This window comes from Mytilus californianus, unplaced genomic scaffold (genome assembly GCF_021869535.1).
Source record: "Mytilus californianus isolate M0D057914Y unplaced genomic scaffold, xbMytCali1.0.p SCAF_8, whole genome shotgun sequence".
Taxonomy (NCBI): domain Eukaryota; kingdom Metazoa; phylum Mollusca; class Bivalvia; order Mytilida; family Mytilidae; genus Mytilus; species Mytilus californianus.
In genome coordinates, this window is record NW_026262734.1 from 65,087,437 (window position 1) to 65,102,878 (window position 15,442).

Consider the following 15,442-nt stretch of genomic DNA (forward strand, 5'->3'; position numbering starts at 1 on the left):
GTCAGAAAATTGTATATGGATAGTTTGAGTCATTTCTTCCAGTGGACTGTTGCTACCTTGTAAAATAGCATGCTAAAAATACAGTTTCATGTTGGTCTAATACATATCAAAATCTCTGATGAGTTTTTACCTGTAGCTAAATTTCTTGTTTATATCATAATAATTACATTACATGTATGTTTCATTAGAATCCGTAAATTTGATTGGCTGACGACAATCATGACGCGCTCCAATATCATATTTTTTCCTTATAAGATACAACAACTATGACTGCAGGTGCTATCTGTCACAATGTTAAAAGAATGTATAGAAAATCAAACGAAAAGCTTGGTATAACTATGAAAGATGTTAAAATGTAAATATGAGAACTGAATGCATCTTTTTATAATTTTATAGGATTTTAAAAGCATTGATGGTGTGCACATATTTATAATAAAGTGTAGAATACAAAATGTGCTTCAGTCAACGCTTTTATTACACCCCAATAAAATTATAAAAAGACGCATTTAATTCTTAGTTAACACGTTTCTGTCCTTTGAATATACATGAAATATTTGCCACTGGATGTTAAGCAACCATCAATCAATCAATTCTTTAATTTAAGGCTTTTTAGACTGACATTTTAAATAGTGTATAGCGATTTAAATATTTGTTTTAATTTTCAAATATTAATCACTGGAAACCTAAGCCTTGTTGATGTTTGGAGTTATTTGTTAGATTTATTATCAATGTAATACATTTTACAAGAAGATATTTAACTTTGCATAAAACTTATTTTAAAGGCAAAGATTTTCGAATATATTTACTTTTCTCATTGTAAATAATACATGGTGGCTTTCCAAATAGAGGCAACTTACAAAATTTTATTTTTTGAATTACAATAAAAGAGAATTTCATGACACAGTTACATATCAGGTCTCACTATCACTTTTTAAGACTTTGTTGGTTTCATATGACTCAAACTAACCAAGTATGTCGCTGAAGCTGACTATTCTGTATGTGCCTGTCCCAAGTCAGGAGCCTTTAATTCAGTGGTTGTCGTTTGTTGCTGTATATCATATTTGTTTTTCATTCATTATTTTGTACATAAATCAGGCCTTTAGCTTTCTCATTTGAATTGTTTTACATTTGTCATTTCAGGGCCTTTTATAGCTGACTATGTGGTATGGGTTTTACTCATTGTTGAAGGCCGTATGGTGACCTATAGTTGTTAATTTCTGTGTCATTTGGTCTCTTGTGAAGAGTTGTCTCATTGGCAATCATACCACATCTTCTTATTTTTATATATATATCGATTTTGAAGGTGGATTTAACATCACGTTCCATCAATCTCTTTTTATTAGGTACCATATAATAATATATGCTTGAAGTCTGTGATCTTTAGATCGGTGATATTAATAAGCATTCTTTTACTTAAGCAGTTCCATACCTTATATAGGTATATTAAAGTAACCCTAACTTATGCCGAACCTGTGCCTTACCAAAACTCTCAAACCTCACCCTAACTTAAAACAAATCTTTAACCTTTAGTCCTTACTCTAACCCTAAACTGAACCTTAACCCCAAAGTAAAATGAAGTATCCATATAATCATAAATATCAACAACAAAAAATAAAAGTGCAAATATTTCTTGTGTGTAGACTTTTGTTCAAATTATGATTTTTATTGCCCTATTAGTAGCTTATCTCTTTGTTTTTAAAATCTTTTACACTACATAAAAAAATAGATTCTGAATTCTTTTTACAACTTTTAATAGTTTTCATCATAATTTTATAAAAATGCCCTGAAAATATTGAATAGTTCCTGACAGTATGTAAATATGAATTACAAAAAGTTTTTAACAAACAGTTAAACAAATACTAAAATAGAAGTCTAAAATTACATATGACACTGATCTAAAATCTTGCCAAATGCTCTCATATTTCCATTGTGGGTAACTGCCAGGTATGAATCGTGAAAAAAAAATTCATTCATTCTTGACATCTTGATTATTTCTGAGTCTTCATAATGGACAAATCCTCGATTGAAATTCAAGTTTTTGCGATTTGAATAAGATTGTTCATGCCAGACAAAGTAAAAATAATTGGCGAACAAAATCTGTAATGTAAAATGAATTTGCACATCTCCCTCTACCGTTTCTTCTATTGTGATGTGTACGTCAGTTGTGGAAAGTTGTCTTCATTTTTGTTACGACGTTTTTAAGTTCCTCTGTATTGTTTTCACATAAAGCGCTCACTTTAGTTAGTTCTTCCTTAATTATGTGTATTTGGTCCTGCTGTAAAGCCACAATGAATATTAATATCACAATTAATAATCCAATTAGAAATTTAGGTATATTATCCGCATTTTGATAGAATACTATAGAAAAAACTCCAAGTCCAAATATAAGTTCCAGTGCCATTTCATATATTATTTAAATTTGTAAATGTACATTACCAATGCCTTGTTGACATGTCAAAATACATGTTTACTGGTGATTTGAATATTTAAATTTCAGTTCCAATTGGTGGATCACATACAAACTAAAACATTAACAAGTTTATGTTTACTATAGCGGGCTTGCGTAAAACTTTGATGAGCGGTGTATGACTTATGTATACAATCCTTTTAAAATTCTAACCGATATAAAATTTAAATGGCCAAAAAAATTGAATTAAAAATAGTCTTTACAATTTATTTGATAATATTGTTGTAATTTAAGCATGCCTTAAATGCACATCTAATATTACAAAACCTTTTTGTACTTGTTTGTTTAAAATGTGCATCATCAATATTATATTACAAAATATTTTGTACTAGTATGTTTAATTTTAAATATGATAAGTATGCCAATATACGATGCAGATAAATATGAAATATAAATTGCAATTATGCGTAATTTATTAAATATTTTAATCCATAGTCATTCTGGAATGTAAGAAGAAATGGAATTGTTTCCAATTTTAGCTTTGTTATTAACATTTTGTCTAAATTTCTTCTTTCAGCACATTTTTATGCCATTTGTAAAGAAATTCAGGAATTTGCTTTTCAAATAGACATGATTATATTAATTAAAAATTGAAATTAGTACAGAATTTTTTAACAGATGTGTTTCTGAATTCAACAATTCAAAGAAACGCTAAATTATAATAGCATTTTCATTATGATAATATGGTGGTGAAAAATGACAGAATCTAAAAATCAGTTGCAGGACCATTTATTTGGATTTGCTGACTTTACACTTTTACAATTACCACATCAGGTCTAAGTTAGCCACATGAAATATAAATATATACAATGTATAATTAGAATTTAAATGTCTGTTTCAATTGGGCATGTTGGGGAACCATATGAACTATTTGAAAATTTTAATGTTTTGTCAAGCTTAAGAGTTAACAAAAGTGTATATTTATTTAAAGGGCTAAAGAATATTGAGGAGTGCTGAAACAGTAATAGGTTTTTATTCAATGTTTATAAAAATAAATCTTACTGCATATATTATTTAAATAGAAAGGAAAAACCGTATTCTTAACAGTTCAATGATTTCAAACATATTTAATGTCCAGTTGTCAATGGTATTGCTAATATTTTCTTTCAAGGATTAGCATTTTAGAATAGCTCAATTCAGCAATTATTTGTTTCCAACAAGTGAATAGAACAGAAGTAATATCTTTTTACGATTTATTAACATTAGTTGATCAAATTTATCACTAAATTTCTGGCAAGTGTTATACAAAGTTTCAAAAATTAGTTCATAAATTTTCTTATTAATAAGTAATAATTTACACATTTTTTTTTTTTAATATGAGAATGAAAGAGTATACTTCAATGAGAGCAACTAAAAGACATCTACATTAGGGTATTGCATAACATTTTCCCCAATTTCACAATTTCACAATTTACCACAACTTTACTACAATTAACCTTACATTTGTATAAGCTAACCTAACATCATTTACAGAACAATTTCTTTTGATCTGTAATGTCAGATGTTTTCTGGTGTTAAAAAAACAAATTGGAAAAACTTTTTTTTCTGCAATGGTAGTGTGCATTTATATTTAATTCTAAATTTGTGTATTTAGGTCAACCATAGTAGCATGGTAAAGTTTATAATGAAGGATGTCAGGTTTACAACTTCTAAGGTTTTATGGGACGCATGACTAATAACAGTTCTGGTTAATTAAATCTATTTTGAAGACTGTATCTAATACTATTGTTCCACTTGCAGGCCAAATGTTAAATTTTCTAGGTTTCAGTGGTCAGGTTCCTAAAAGACAAACTGAAGATCCTTTTCCGTTATGAGGGTTCAAATTGTCTGAGGTTTAGTGAATTTCTGGAACCATTGATTTTTTAATTATTTAAGTCCAGGCCTTGTGGTCATAAAAACTTTGAGTACGACTATTGTACTCAGACTCAGAAGGAAACCATTGAAAATGCTGGATTTGGTGTTTCAAGCACAAATTTCGAATTTGAAAGAAGAGTACTGGGTAAAGTTTTCTGACTCAGAGAGCCCAGGACCTCCCATTCTTTACGTTGATGCCTCATACAGGACCTATTGAATATAAGTTCAAGAGGGCCTTTCACAATGGTCCTGAACCTTTCATTCTTTAGAGCAAATTTGAACCCCTGATTCAGTGGGAAATCTAGTGAACGAAAACAAAAGAAAATTCAATCTTCTTATGATAGAGTTGAGAAAGTCAATAATAAAACAATGCCTGTAACGATACTGATCAAAAGTTATTTCTAAATAATAATTGTACAATTTAAAGAAATTATTTGTTAAACTGTGATATTAGAAATATGCATGCAAATGCACGATGTTTTATGTTCAGTTAATTTATTGAGATAATTGCATTAGAAGCTTGTGAAACTGAAATTTAAAAAATGCCAATCTTTGCTTCATATTGATAAAAAAAGATTGGAAAAAATCATGTACATACAAAATCTAAAGCTCTTCGGGTCACCAATTTTCAGAGTGTTCCACAAAAATCTTAGTATGTTACAATTTCCCAAAGTATACTTGTTTTTTATGCCCCACCTACAATAGTAGAGGGGCATTATGTTTTTCGGTGTGTGCGTCCGTTCGTTCGTCTGTCTGTCCGTCCGTTAGTTAGTCTGTCCTGCTTCAGGTTAAAGTTTTTGGTCAAGGTAGTTTTTGATGAAGTTGAAGTCCAATCAACTTGAAACTTAGTACACATATTCCCTATGATATGGTCTTTCTAATTTTAGTGCCAAATTAGAGTTTTGACCCTGATTTCACGATCCACTGAACATAGAAAATGATAGTGCGAGTGGGGCATCCGTGTACCATGGACACATTCTTGTTTACACCTTAGTATCGAGCACACCGGTCTGCTCTTGTCACATGTACATTCAATAGAGAAATATTGTCTTTTCATGAATATAAAAATTTAGAAGTCTGTCTGTGCAGGTTAAAAAATTAAAGATAGCTATTCTTATAAAGTAGGTATCTTTCTACTATTTTTTATACAATTTTAAGAAAAGGTTGTCTCGATTTTTGTACCCGGTACATGTAATTGCAGTCTTCTTGACCTATTCACATTCAATGTTTACATCGAGATAAGGTCCATTTGAATTTGCTAAGTAACTTAATTTCAAAAGTGCCAATCTTTGCTGCATATCAATAGATTCCTTAGGAATTTTTTCCCTGACTTTCTCTGATCTAGCTGTATATATATACGGATAATTAGCATGTTCCAGTAGAAAAATAAATTGAAGTTGGTACTCCAGGAATTTATTCACATAGCAACATTTTAAACCAATTTTACATCAAGTTTCTATAGCGTGCTGCTACTTAAGGATAGAAATGATAACATTAAATGGAAACTTAATGCATTGCTGTCTCTCTTCACATCACCTTATATTCATTAACATAAAGGAAATTAGAGAAAATTATCATAAAAAAATTATTATGTAAGATGTATTTATTAGATGATATTTATTTAACACTGAACTTTGCTTCAGGAATTACCTAAGCAGGGGCAGATCCAGCCATTTAAAAAAAAGGGGGGGGGGGGGGGGTTACAACCCAGGATAAAGGGGGGTTCCAACCCCCGGAACCCCCTGGATCTGCCACTAATAAGTATATACAGAACAGGGTTTAATTTATAGCCTGATATGGGAGACAACTCTGCCACACTTGCTATATTTACACTAAAAACCACTTCCTTAACTTGGTCAAAATAAAAGACAAAACAATAAATTGCAAACAAAATGGAGGCAAAAAAAATTACAAAAACCAACAAAAGAAACTTACTTGCTTACTTATCCTCTTCATTCTTAGTGGGACATAAGGCCACAACAAAAGTAAACAATACCAAAATTTAACAGAATAAGAAATAACAAAAGGTCTGTTTGATTGAGGAGTTGAGCATTGGTTCATCTGTATTTAATTGCCACAACTCTGTTCACTGTGAAACTGTGAAAATATTAAAGCATGTGAGAATTTAATTTATGAAATTTTTTTTTTCAGGCAGGTGCTTTTCCTTGTCTATAGAGGAAAATGTATCCTGGGTTGAAACCAACATCATTGTCAGGATCATTGCGAAAGGATTTCAGAAACAGAGGTAATATTATTGGTTCTTGTTTGCTTGATACTTGGATACTGCTTTTTGTCATTTCCATGATATATTCCAATCCTGTGGATTCATTTATTTTCATAGCTACCAACTTGTGGATTGAAGAAAAAATTAGCGGATATTTAATTTCATGGTTTTTCCAAAGTTGGATTACAAGCCTCTAGAAAACTTTTACTTCTTTGAACATTTAAATTGTTATTTGATGCATGTATACCCACGAATGTTAGTATCCAATGAATGTTAATGAATCCACAGTAGGTAGTCTGATAATATTTCATTTTTGGAAATAATTTTTTTAAGAGTTTTTTTGTATACTATGGAAGTGGTCCCGATTTGTATTAATGCCACATCCCATAAGAAAAATAATAATAGAACATTAGGAAAGTAGATCTTTACAGACTTGTTAACTTTTCAAAATCTCAATAGGGTATTTACTATTTTTAACACAAAGGGGCTTCATGCATCCCTTCATATGTCAAGAGTTGTTTTTAATTTGATATTCTATGGTTTTGAATGAATGAATATGACTTTTTGCTTAGATGTATTTGTAACTCCTTTAAATGCTAGTGTTTTGGTGTGTTCTCAGGATTGCTACTAAAGAAAGATAACTCTAAAGAAAATACATGACTGATCCATTGCTGGTTATTAAATATTCAATGTATGGAAAAATGAAATTAAAATTAAGAAGAAAACATTTCTTGCAGCTCAGCTTGCTGAAATTTTTTTTCTTCACAACTTTATTATGCTTGTGAATTTTATGTAGTTTAGATATGTTCGTGGCTAATAAGACTTTCTTTCATTGGCCAAAATACTATTAGGATATAACAAATAAACTATATGGCAGTTTTTATGAACACAAGGACAATGCTTTGACATCTATACAATAATAATTTCAGAGCTATTGAAGGAAAAAAACCTTCAATAGATCAGCTAAAAGAGTTTTAAACAAAATTCTGAGGTGAAAAAGGTCATTCTGCTCTCTTAAGTTTTTTATACCAGAAAAGATCACTTTTTACAATTTCAAAGGAATTAATCTGAATTTAACATCATAGTTGGTTTTTTTTTTTTTAAACAATTGAAAATTGTTTCTCTCAAGATCTTGATTTTGAAATGAATATTATATCTTTTTGTTTTGACTAAAAGTTGGAATAAAAGCATTTAAATGAGGGGATGAATGTATCTTATATGTAATCAAATCCTTGTATAGTTTTGTACAGTTTGGAATCAAAGGCTTTCAAAATTTTAAATTTTCCTAGATATATGAGTAATTTTTGGCTGGGTTGAACAAATGCCATATTATAGTATGATATCAGGCAGGCAGGTAGGGAAATGTGCATACCTAATTTTTGTTATAAACTCCTACTGCATTTTCAACACAGATTCCTGAAACTTCACAGAATTATTGCACACATGTGGAACTTGTGCACTTGCTATAATGGAATTGTTTAAGGAATGTTTCGCATTTTTCCAGACTTGGGAACTTTAAGTAAGTTTTCTGGGAAATTTATGATAGATAGTACCAGTTTTGTTTAATTCCCAGAAATTCCACAGAAAAATTGCACACATGTTGAAGTTTTTCACCTGCTAATATGGAATTGATTGAAGAATTTTTTCCATTTTTATAACTTTGGAACTAAGTGATTTTTCAGCAAAAGTTTTCAAAATATGGTAACAAGTTTTTTTTTTTTAATGGAGATCTTTGTAAACCTATTGAGGCCGTGCACCTTCCACTATGGAATTGTTGAAAAAATATTCCCATTTTCCCATTTTGTATTTTCATATATTTAAAAGTTCAGTAAAGACCATTCTCCATTGTTTAAGAAACAATATACCAACCCAGCTACATGTATTTGAGTCTTTGATCTCCGTTTGCCTAAATTGAAAGGGGAAAATTTATTAGTAATAAAAAATGAAACAATGTATTGTCTAATATTAAGAATTCTATTAGAATTGGTAGGGTTTATTGGATTGATTGATTGATTGTTGGTTGCTTAACGTCCAGTGGCAAATATTTCATGCATATTCAGGACGAGAACAAATTAACAATAAATACAATAGGTAGGTTCTGTAATAGGGGCGTCAGGGATTAAGGTTGGAGAAATTTAGACTGCCACGAGAAATGAGGGTATATTGGGAAATTTATGATAGATAGTACCAGTTTTGTTTAATTCCCAGAAATTCCACAGAAAAATTGCACACATGTTGAAGTTTTTCACCTGCTAATATGGAATTGATTGAAGAATTTTTTCCATTTTTCTAACTTTGGAACTAAGTGATTTTTCAGCAAAAGTTTTCAAAATATGGTAACAAGTTTTTTTTTTTTAATGGAGATCTTTGTAAACCTATTGAGGCCGTGCACCTTCCACTATGGAATTGTTGAAAAAATATTCCCATTTTCCCATTTTGTATTTTCACATATTTAAAAGTTCAGTAAAGACCATTCTCCATTGTTTAAGAAACAATATACCAACCCAGCTACATGTATTTGAGTCTTTGATCTCCGTTTGCCTAAATTGAAAGGGGAAAATTTATTAGTAATAAAAAATGAAACAATGTATTGTCTAATATTAAGAATTCTATTAGAATTGGTAGGGTTTATTGGATTGATTGATTGATTGTTGGTTGCTTAACGTCCAGTGGCAAATATTTCATGCATATTCAGGACGAGAACAAATTAACAATAAATACAATAGGTAGGTTCTGTAATAGGGGCGTCAGGGATTAAGGTTGGAGAAATTTAGACTGCCACGAGAAATGAGGGTATATTGGGAAATTTATGATAGATAGTACCAGTTTTGTTTAATTCCCAGAAATTCCACAGAAAAATTGCACACATGTTGAAGTTTTTCACCTGCTAATATGGAATTGATTGAAGAATTTTTTCCATTTTTCTAACTTTGGAACTAAGTGATTTTTCAGCAAAAGTTTTCAAAATATGGTAACAAGTTTTTTTTTTTTAATGGAGATCTTTGTAAACCTATTGAGGCCGTGCACCTTCCACTATGGAATTGTTGAAAAAATATTCCCATTTTCCCATTTTGTATTTTCACATATTTAAAAGTTCAGTAAAGACCATTCTCCATTGTTTAAGAAACAATATACCAACCCAGCTACATGTATTTGAGTCTTTGATCTCCGTTTGCCTAAATTGAAAGGGGAAAATTTATTAGTAATAAAAAATGAAACAATGTATTGTCTAATATTAAGAATTCTATTAGAATTGGTAGGGTTTATTGGATTGATTGATTGATTGTTGGTTGCTTAACGTCCAGTGGCAAATATTTCATGCATATTCAGGACGAGAACAAATTAACAATAAATACAATAGGTAGGTTCTGTAATAGGGGCGTCAGGGATTAAGGTTGGAGAAATTTAGACTGCCACGAGAAATGAGGGTATATTGGGAAATTTATGATAGATAGTACCAGTTTTGTTTAATTCCCAGAAATTCCACAGAAAAATTGCACACATGTTGAAGTTTTTCACCTGCTAATATGGAATTGATTGAAGAATTTTTTCCATTTTTCTAACTTTGGAACTAAGTGATTTTTCAGCAAAAGTTTTCAAAATATGGTAACAAGTTTTTTTTTTTTAATGGAGATCTTTGTAAACCTATTGAGGCCGTGCACCTTCCACTATGGAATTGTTGAAAAAATAATCCCATTTTCCCATTTTGTATTTTCACATATTTAAAAGTTCAGTAAAGACCATTCTCCATTGTTTAAGAAACAATATACCAACCCAGCTACATGTATTTGAGTCTTTGATCTCCGTTTGCCTAAATTGAAAGGGGAAAATTTATTAGTAATAAAAAATGAAACAATGTATTGTCTAATATTAAGAATTCTATTAGAATTGGTAGGGTTTATTGGATTGATTGATTGATTGTTGGTTGCTTAACGTCCAGTGGCAAATATTTCATGCATATTCAGGACGAGAACAAATTAACAATAAATACAATAGGTAGGTTCTGTAATAGGGGCGTCAGGGATTAAGGTTGGAGAAATTTAGACTGCCACGAGAAATGAGGGTATATTGGGAAATTTATGATAGATAGTACCAGTTTTGTTTAATTCCCAGAAATTCCACAGAAAAATTGCACACATGTTGAAGTTTTTCACCTGCTAATATGGAATTGATTGAAGAATTTTTTCCATTTTTCTAACTTTGGAACTAAGTGATTTTTCAGCAAAAGTTTTCAAAATATGGTAACAAGTTTTTTTTTTTTAATGGAGATCTTTGTAAACCTATTGAGGCCGTGCACCTTCCACTATGGAATTGTTGAAAAAATATTCCCATTTTCCCATTTTGTATTTTCACATATTTAAAAGTTCAGTAAAGACCATTCTCCATTGTTTAAGAAACAATATACCAACCCAGCTACATGTATTTGAGTCTTTGATCTCCGTTTGCCTAAATTGAAAGGGGAAAATTTATTAGTAATAAAAAATGAAACAATGTATTGTCTAATATTAAGAATTCTATTAGAATTGGTAGGGTTTATTGGATTGATTGATTGATTGTTGGTTGCTTAACGTCCAGTGGCAAATATTTCATGCATATTCAGGACGAGAACAAATTAACAATAAATACAATAGGTAGGTTCTGTAATAGGGGCGTCAGGGATTAAGGTTGGAGAAATTTAGACTGCCACGAGAAATGAGGGTATATTGGGAAATTTATGATAGATAGTACCAGTTTTGTTTAATTCCCAGAAATTCCACAGAAAAATTGCACACATGTTGAAGTTTTTCACCTGCTAATATGGAATTGATTGAAGAATTTTTTCCATTTTTCTAACTTTGGAACTAAGTGATTTTTCAGCAAAAGTTTTCAAAATATGGTAACAAGTTTTTTTTTTTTAATGGAGATCTTTGTAAACCTATTGAGGCCGTGCACCTTCCACTATGGAATTGTTGAAAAAATATTCCCATTTTCCCATTTTGTATTTTCACATATTTAAAAGTTCAGTAAAGACCATTCTCCATTGTTTAAGAAACAATATACCAACCCAGCTACATGTATTTGAGTCTTTGATCTCCGTTTGCCTAAATTGAAAGGGGAAAATTTATTAGTAATAAAAAATGAAACAATGTATTGTCTAATATTAAGAATTCTATTAGAATTGGTAGGGTTTATTGGATTGATTGATTGATTGTTGGTTGCTTAACGTCCAGTGGCAAATATTTCATGCATATTCAGGACGAGAACAAATTAACAATAAATACAATAGGTAGGTTCTGTAATAGGGGCGTCAGGGATTAAGGTTGGAGAAATTTAGACTGCCACGAGAAATGAGGGTATATTGGGAAATTTATGATAGATAGTACCAGTTTTGTTTAATTCCCAGAAATTCCACAGAAAAATTGCACACATGTTGAAGTTTTTCACCTGCTAATATGGAATTGATTGAAGAATTTTTTCCATTTTTCTAACTTTGGAACTAAGTGATTTTTCAGCAAAAGTTTTCAAAATATGGTAACAAGTTTTTTTTTTTTAATGGAGATCTTTGTAAACCTATTGAGGCCGTGCACCTTCCACTATGGAATTGTTGAAAAAATATTCCCATTTTCCCATTTTGTATTTTCACATATTTAAAAGTTCAGTAAAGACCATTCTCCATTGTTTAAGAAACAATATACCAACCCAGCTACATGTATTTGAGTCTTTGATCTCCGTTTGCCTAAATTGAAAGGGGAAAATTTATTAGTAATAAAAAATGAAACAATGTATTGTCTAATATTAAGAATTCTATTAGAATTGGTAGGGTTTATTGGATTGATTGATTGATTGTTGGTTGCTTAACGTCCAGTGGCAAATATTTCATGCATATTCAGGACGAGAACAAATTAACAATAAATACAATAGGTAGGTTCTGTAATAGGGGCGTCAGGGATTAAGGTTGGAGAAATTTAGACTGCCACGAGAAATGAGGGTATATTGGGAAATTTATGATAGATAGTACCAGTTTTGTTTAATTCCCAGAAATTCCACAGAAAAATTGCACACATGTTGAAGTTTTTCACCTGCTAATATGGAATTGATTGAAGAATTTTTTCCATTTTTCTAACTTTGGAACTAAGTGATTTTTCAGCAAAAGTTTTCAAAATATGGTAACAAGTTTTTTTTTTTTAATGGAGATCTTTGTAAACCTATTGAGGCCGTGCACCTTCCACTATGGAATTGTTGAAAAAATATTCCCATTTTCCCATTTTGTATTTTCACATATTTAAAAGTGCAGTAAAGACCATTCTCCATTGTTTAAGAAACAATATACCAACCCAGCTACATGTATTTGAGTCTTTGATCTCCGTTTGCCTAAATTGAAAGGGGAAAATTTATTAGTAATAAAAAATGAAACAATGTATTGTCTAATATTAAGAATTCTATTAGAATTGGTAGGGTTTATTGGATTGATTGATTGATTGTTGGTTGCTTAACGTCCAGTGGCAAATATTTCATGCATATTCAGGACGAGAACAAATTAACAATAAATACAATAGGTAGGTTCTGTAATAGGGGCGTCAGGGATTAAGGTTGGAGAAATTTAGACTGCCACGAGAAATGAGGGTATATTGGATAAGGATAGAAATTTAGCCTTGCATCAGGTCACCTACGGACCCCTCATAGAGTTGTTGCAAGGGTTCTCAATGTGCAAAGAGCATGGCACTCTCTTTACAGGGTTTATTGGAAGAAATATAGTACATCATAATACATGATGTAACATCATAATGTTATCATTTCAGACAAGATAGACAGAATTAAAGAAGAAGCAGTGACAAATGGAGAAGAGGTTAGTAACTATGTTAACTCTTACTTGTCCAGATAAACCAACCATTGTAAATTATACCAAATGTACTCATTTTTATTTTATTTCTGATGAGTGTTTTTTTGAAATAGAACTTCAGTCAGAAATAGGGGATAAGCAGAAGTTCCATTATAATACTTGTTCCATCTTTGTCATGAAATGTTATCAAAACAATTGACAGTTACAGGTGCAGATTCAGGAGGGGAGCATCTGGTGTGCGCCCACCCTAAAAAAGAAAAAAAAATATATGATGAAGGTAAATTTACAGCCAATATTGCATCAAAGTAAGGTCCTCTAATTCCTTTAAATCTCAAGAACGCCCCCTAATACTAAATCAAGGATCCGTGTCTGTGTTATAAAATTGATAGAAATATTTCATTTGCTGTCATTTTGGCATCCTCTTGTTTATTATTGGAATGTCTGACTTTTTCTTTTTATTAGTTAAAATGTGACACAATTAAAATTATATTTCTGAAAGACAATATTCTGATGGGATGAGATGTAGAATTCGGTAGATTTAAAAATTCTTATCTGAAGCTGCAATGCAAAACATTTTTATAACTGAGGGAAATAATGAGACTATATTGTCACATAAATATTTTAAGTTAAAATTGAGCTGGAACTGCTAGGTTTTTGGTGGGGTTCATGTTGCTCAATCTATAGTTTCCCTGGTAGTGTTATCTTTTTTATCTTTTCATCTTTTTTCTTTAATGTAATGGTGAGCTATGTCACTCTCTCTTCAACTGGTTTTTGATTACCCGTTTGGTATCTTCTTCTATATTTCTAGCTGATTTTTTGTGTAAGCAACTAAATAAAATATGAGCTGCATCAGATAGAAATCAACCTTATGCAAGTGCATGTATACATGTACATGTATAAAATTTTGATTGATTTTGGAACATTCAAATACGAAATGAAAGATGAACTTTTAGTCTGTTTTTTAGGGTTCTTTTCAATCAACTTTATATTTTTAGACAGTTACATATTTTGCATAGAGATTTTTTCAACCCTAAATATGATAACAGATGTATTGATATTAATTTGCATAAAGTTGATTTATAAAAAATACATATGTAAATTAGTAGTATTCAGTCTAGTAAAAGTAACTCCCACTCTTTATAGTATATATATAGTAAGTAAAATTTTATTTACAACCGATGTGTATCAGATTTTTCTATAGTATTTCAAATACATGTATTGATATAATAGTGAGAAATTTGATGGTAGAGATAAAATGATGACACATTCCTTTGTCAAATTTGTCTATAAAAATTCTTAAGTTGATAGATGATCTTCAGGGTGGTACTACTTTCTAGAGGATCTTCAGGGTGGTACTACCTTCTAGAGGATCTTCAGGGTGGTACTACCTTCTAGAGGATCTACAGGGTGGTACTACCTTCTAGAGGATCTACAGGGTGGTACTACCTTCTAGAGGATCTTCAGGGTGGTACTACCTTCTAGAGGATCTTCAGGGTGGTACTACCTTCTAGAGGATCTTCAGGTTGGTACTACCTTCTAGAGGATCTTCAGGGTGGTACTACCTTCTAGAGGATCTTCAGGATGGTACTACCTTCTAGAGGATCTACAGGGTGGTACTACCTTCTAGAGGATCTTCAGGTTGGTACTACCTTCTAGAGGATCTCCAGGGTGGTACTACCTTCTAGAGGATCTTCAGGGTGGTACTACCTTCTAGAGGATCTTCTGGGTGGTACTACCTTCTAGAGGATCTTCAGGGTGGTACTACCTTCTAGAGGATCTTCAGGTTGGTACTACCTTCTAATATCATGACAGTTTAATTGTAAAATGTAAATTGTGAAGGGGTTTTTACAACTTTTAGGAAAGGGGTGCATGGAGGCATTGAAATTTCAGAAAAAGGCACTGTGACTGTTTTTGTGGTTAGTTCTGATTTAATTTGGGAGGATGTGACCTTATTTGAATCATTGTGGCTTAAATTATGGGTGGACCTTGATAACACTGAAATAAACAGGAAATGTGATGCATTCTATACAATTCACAATGTAAATCTAGCTTAAATTTTAAGTATTTTCATCCTTAT

At 31.2% G+C, this 15,442-nt stretch overlaps 1 protein-coding gene across 3 annotated transcripts in view; it reads left to right on the forward strand.

Annotated features, from left to right (window-relative positions):
- Positions 1-15,442, forward strand: part of LOC127710652 (septin-2-like) — a 635,810-nt gene that overhangs the window by 10,839 nt on the left and 609,529 nt on the right. For all 3 annotated transcript variants that reach the window (XM_052216600.1, XM_052216598.1, XM_052216599.1), the window contains 2 exons: positions 6,473-6,566; positions 13,325-13,371. In XM_052216600.1, coding sequence (XP_052072560.1) covers positions 6,503-6,566; positions 13,325-13,371 — 111 coding nt within the window. In that variant the 5' untranslated portion in view covers positions 6,473-6,502. The remainder of the gene's footprint in view (positions 1-6,472; positions 6,567-13,324; positions 13,372-15,442) is intronic.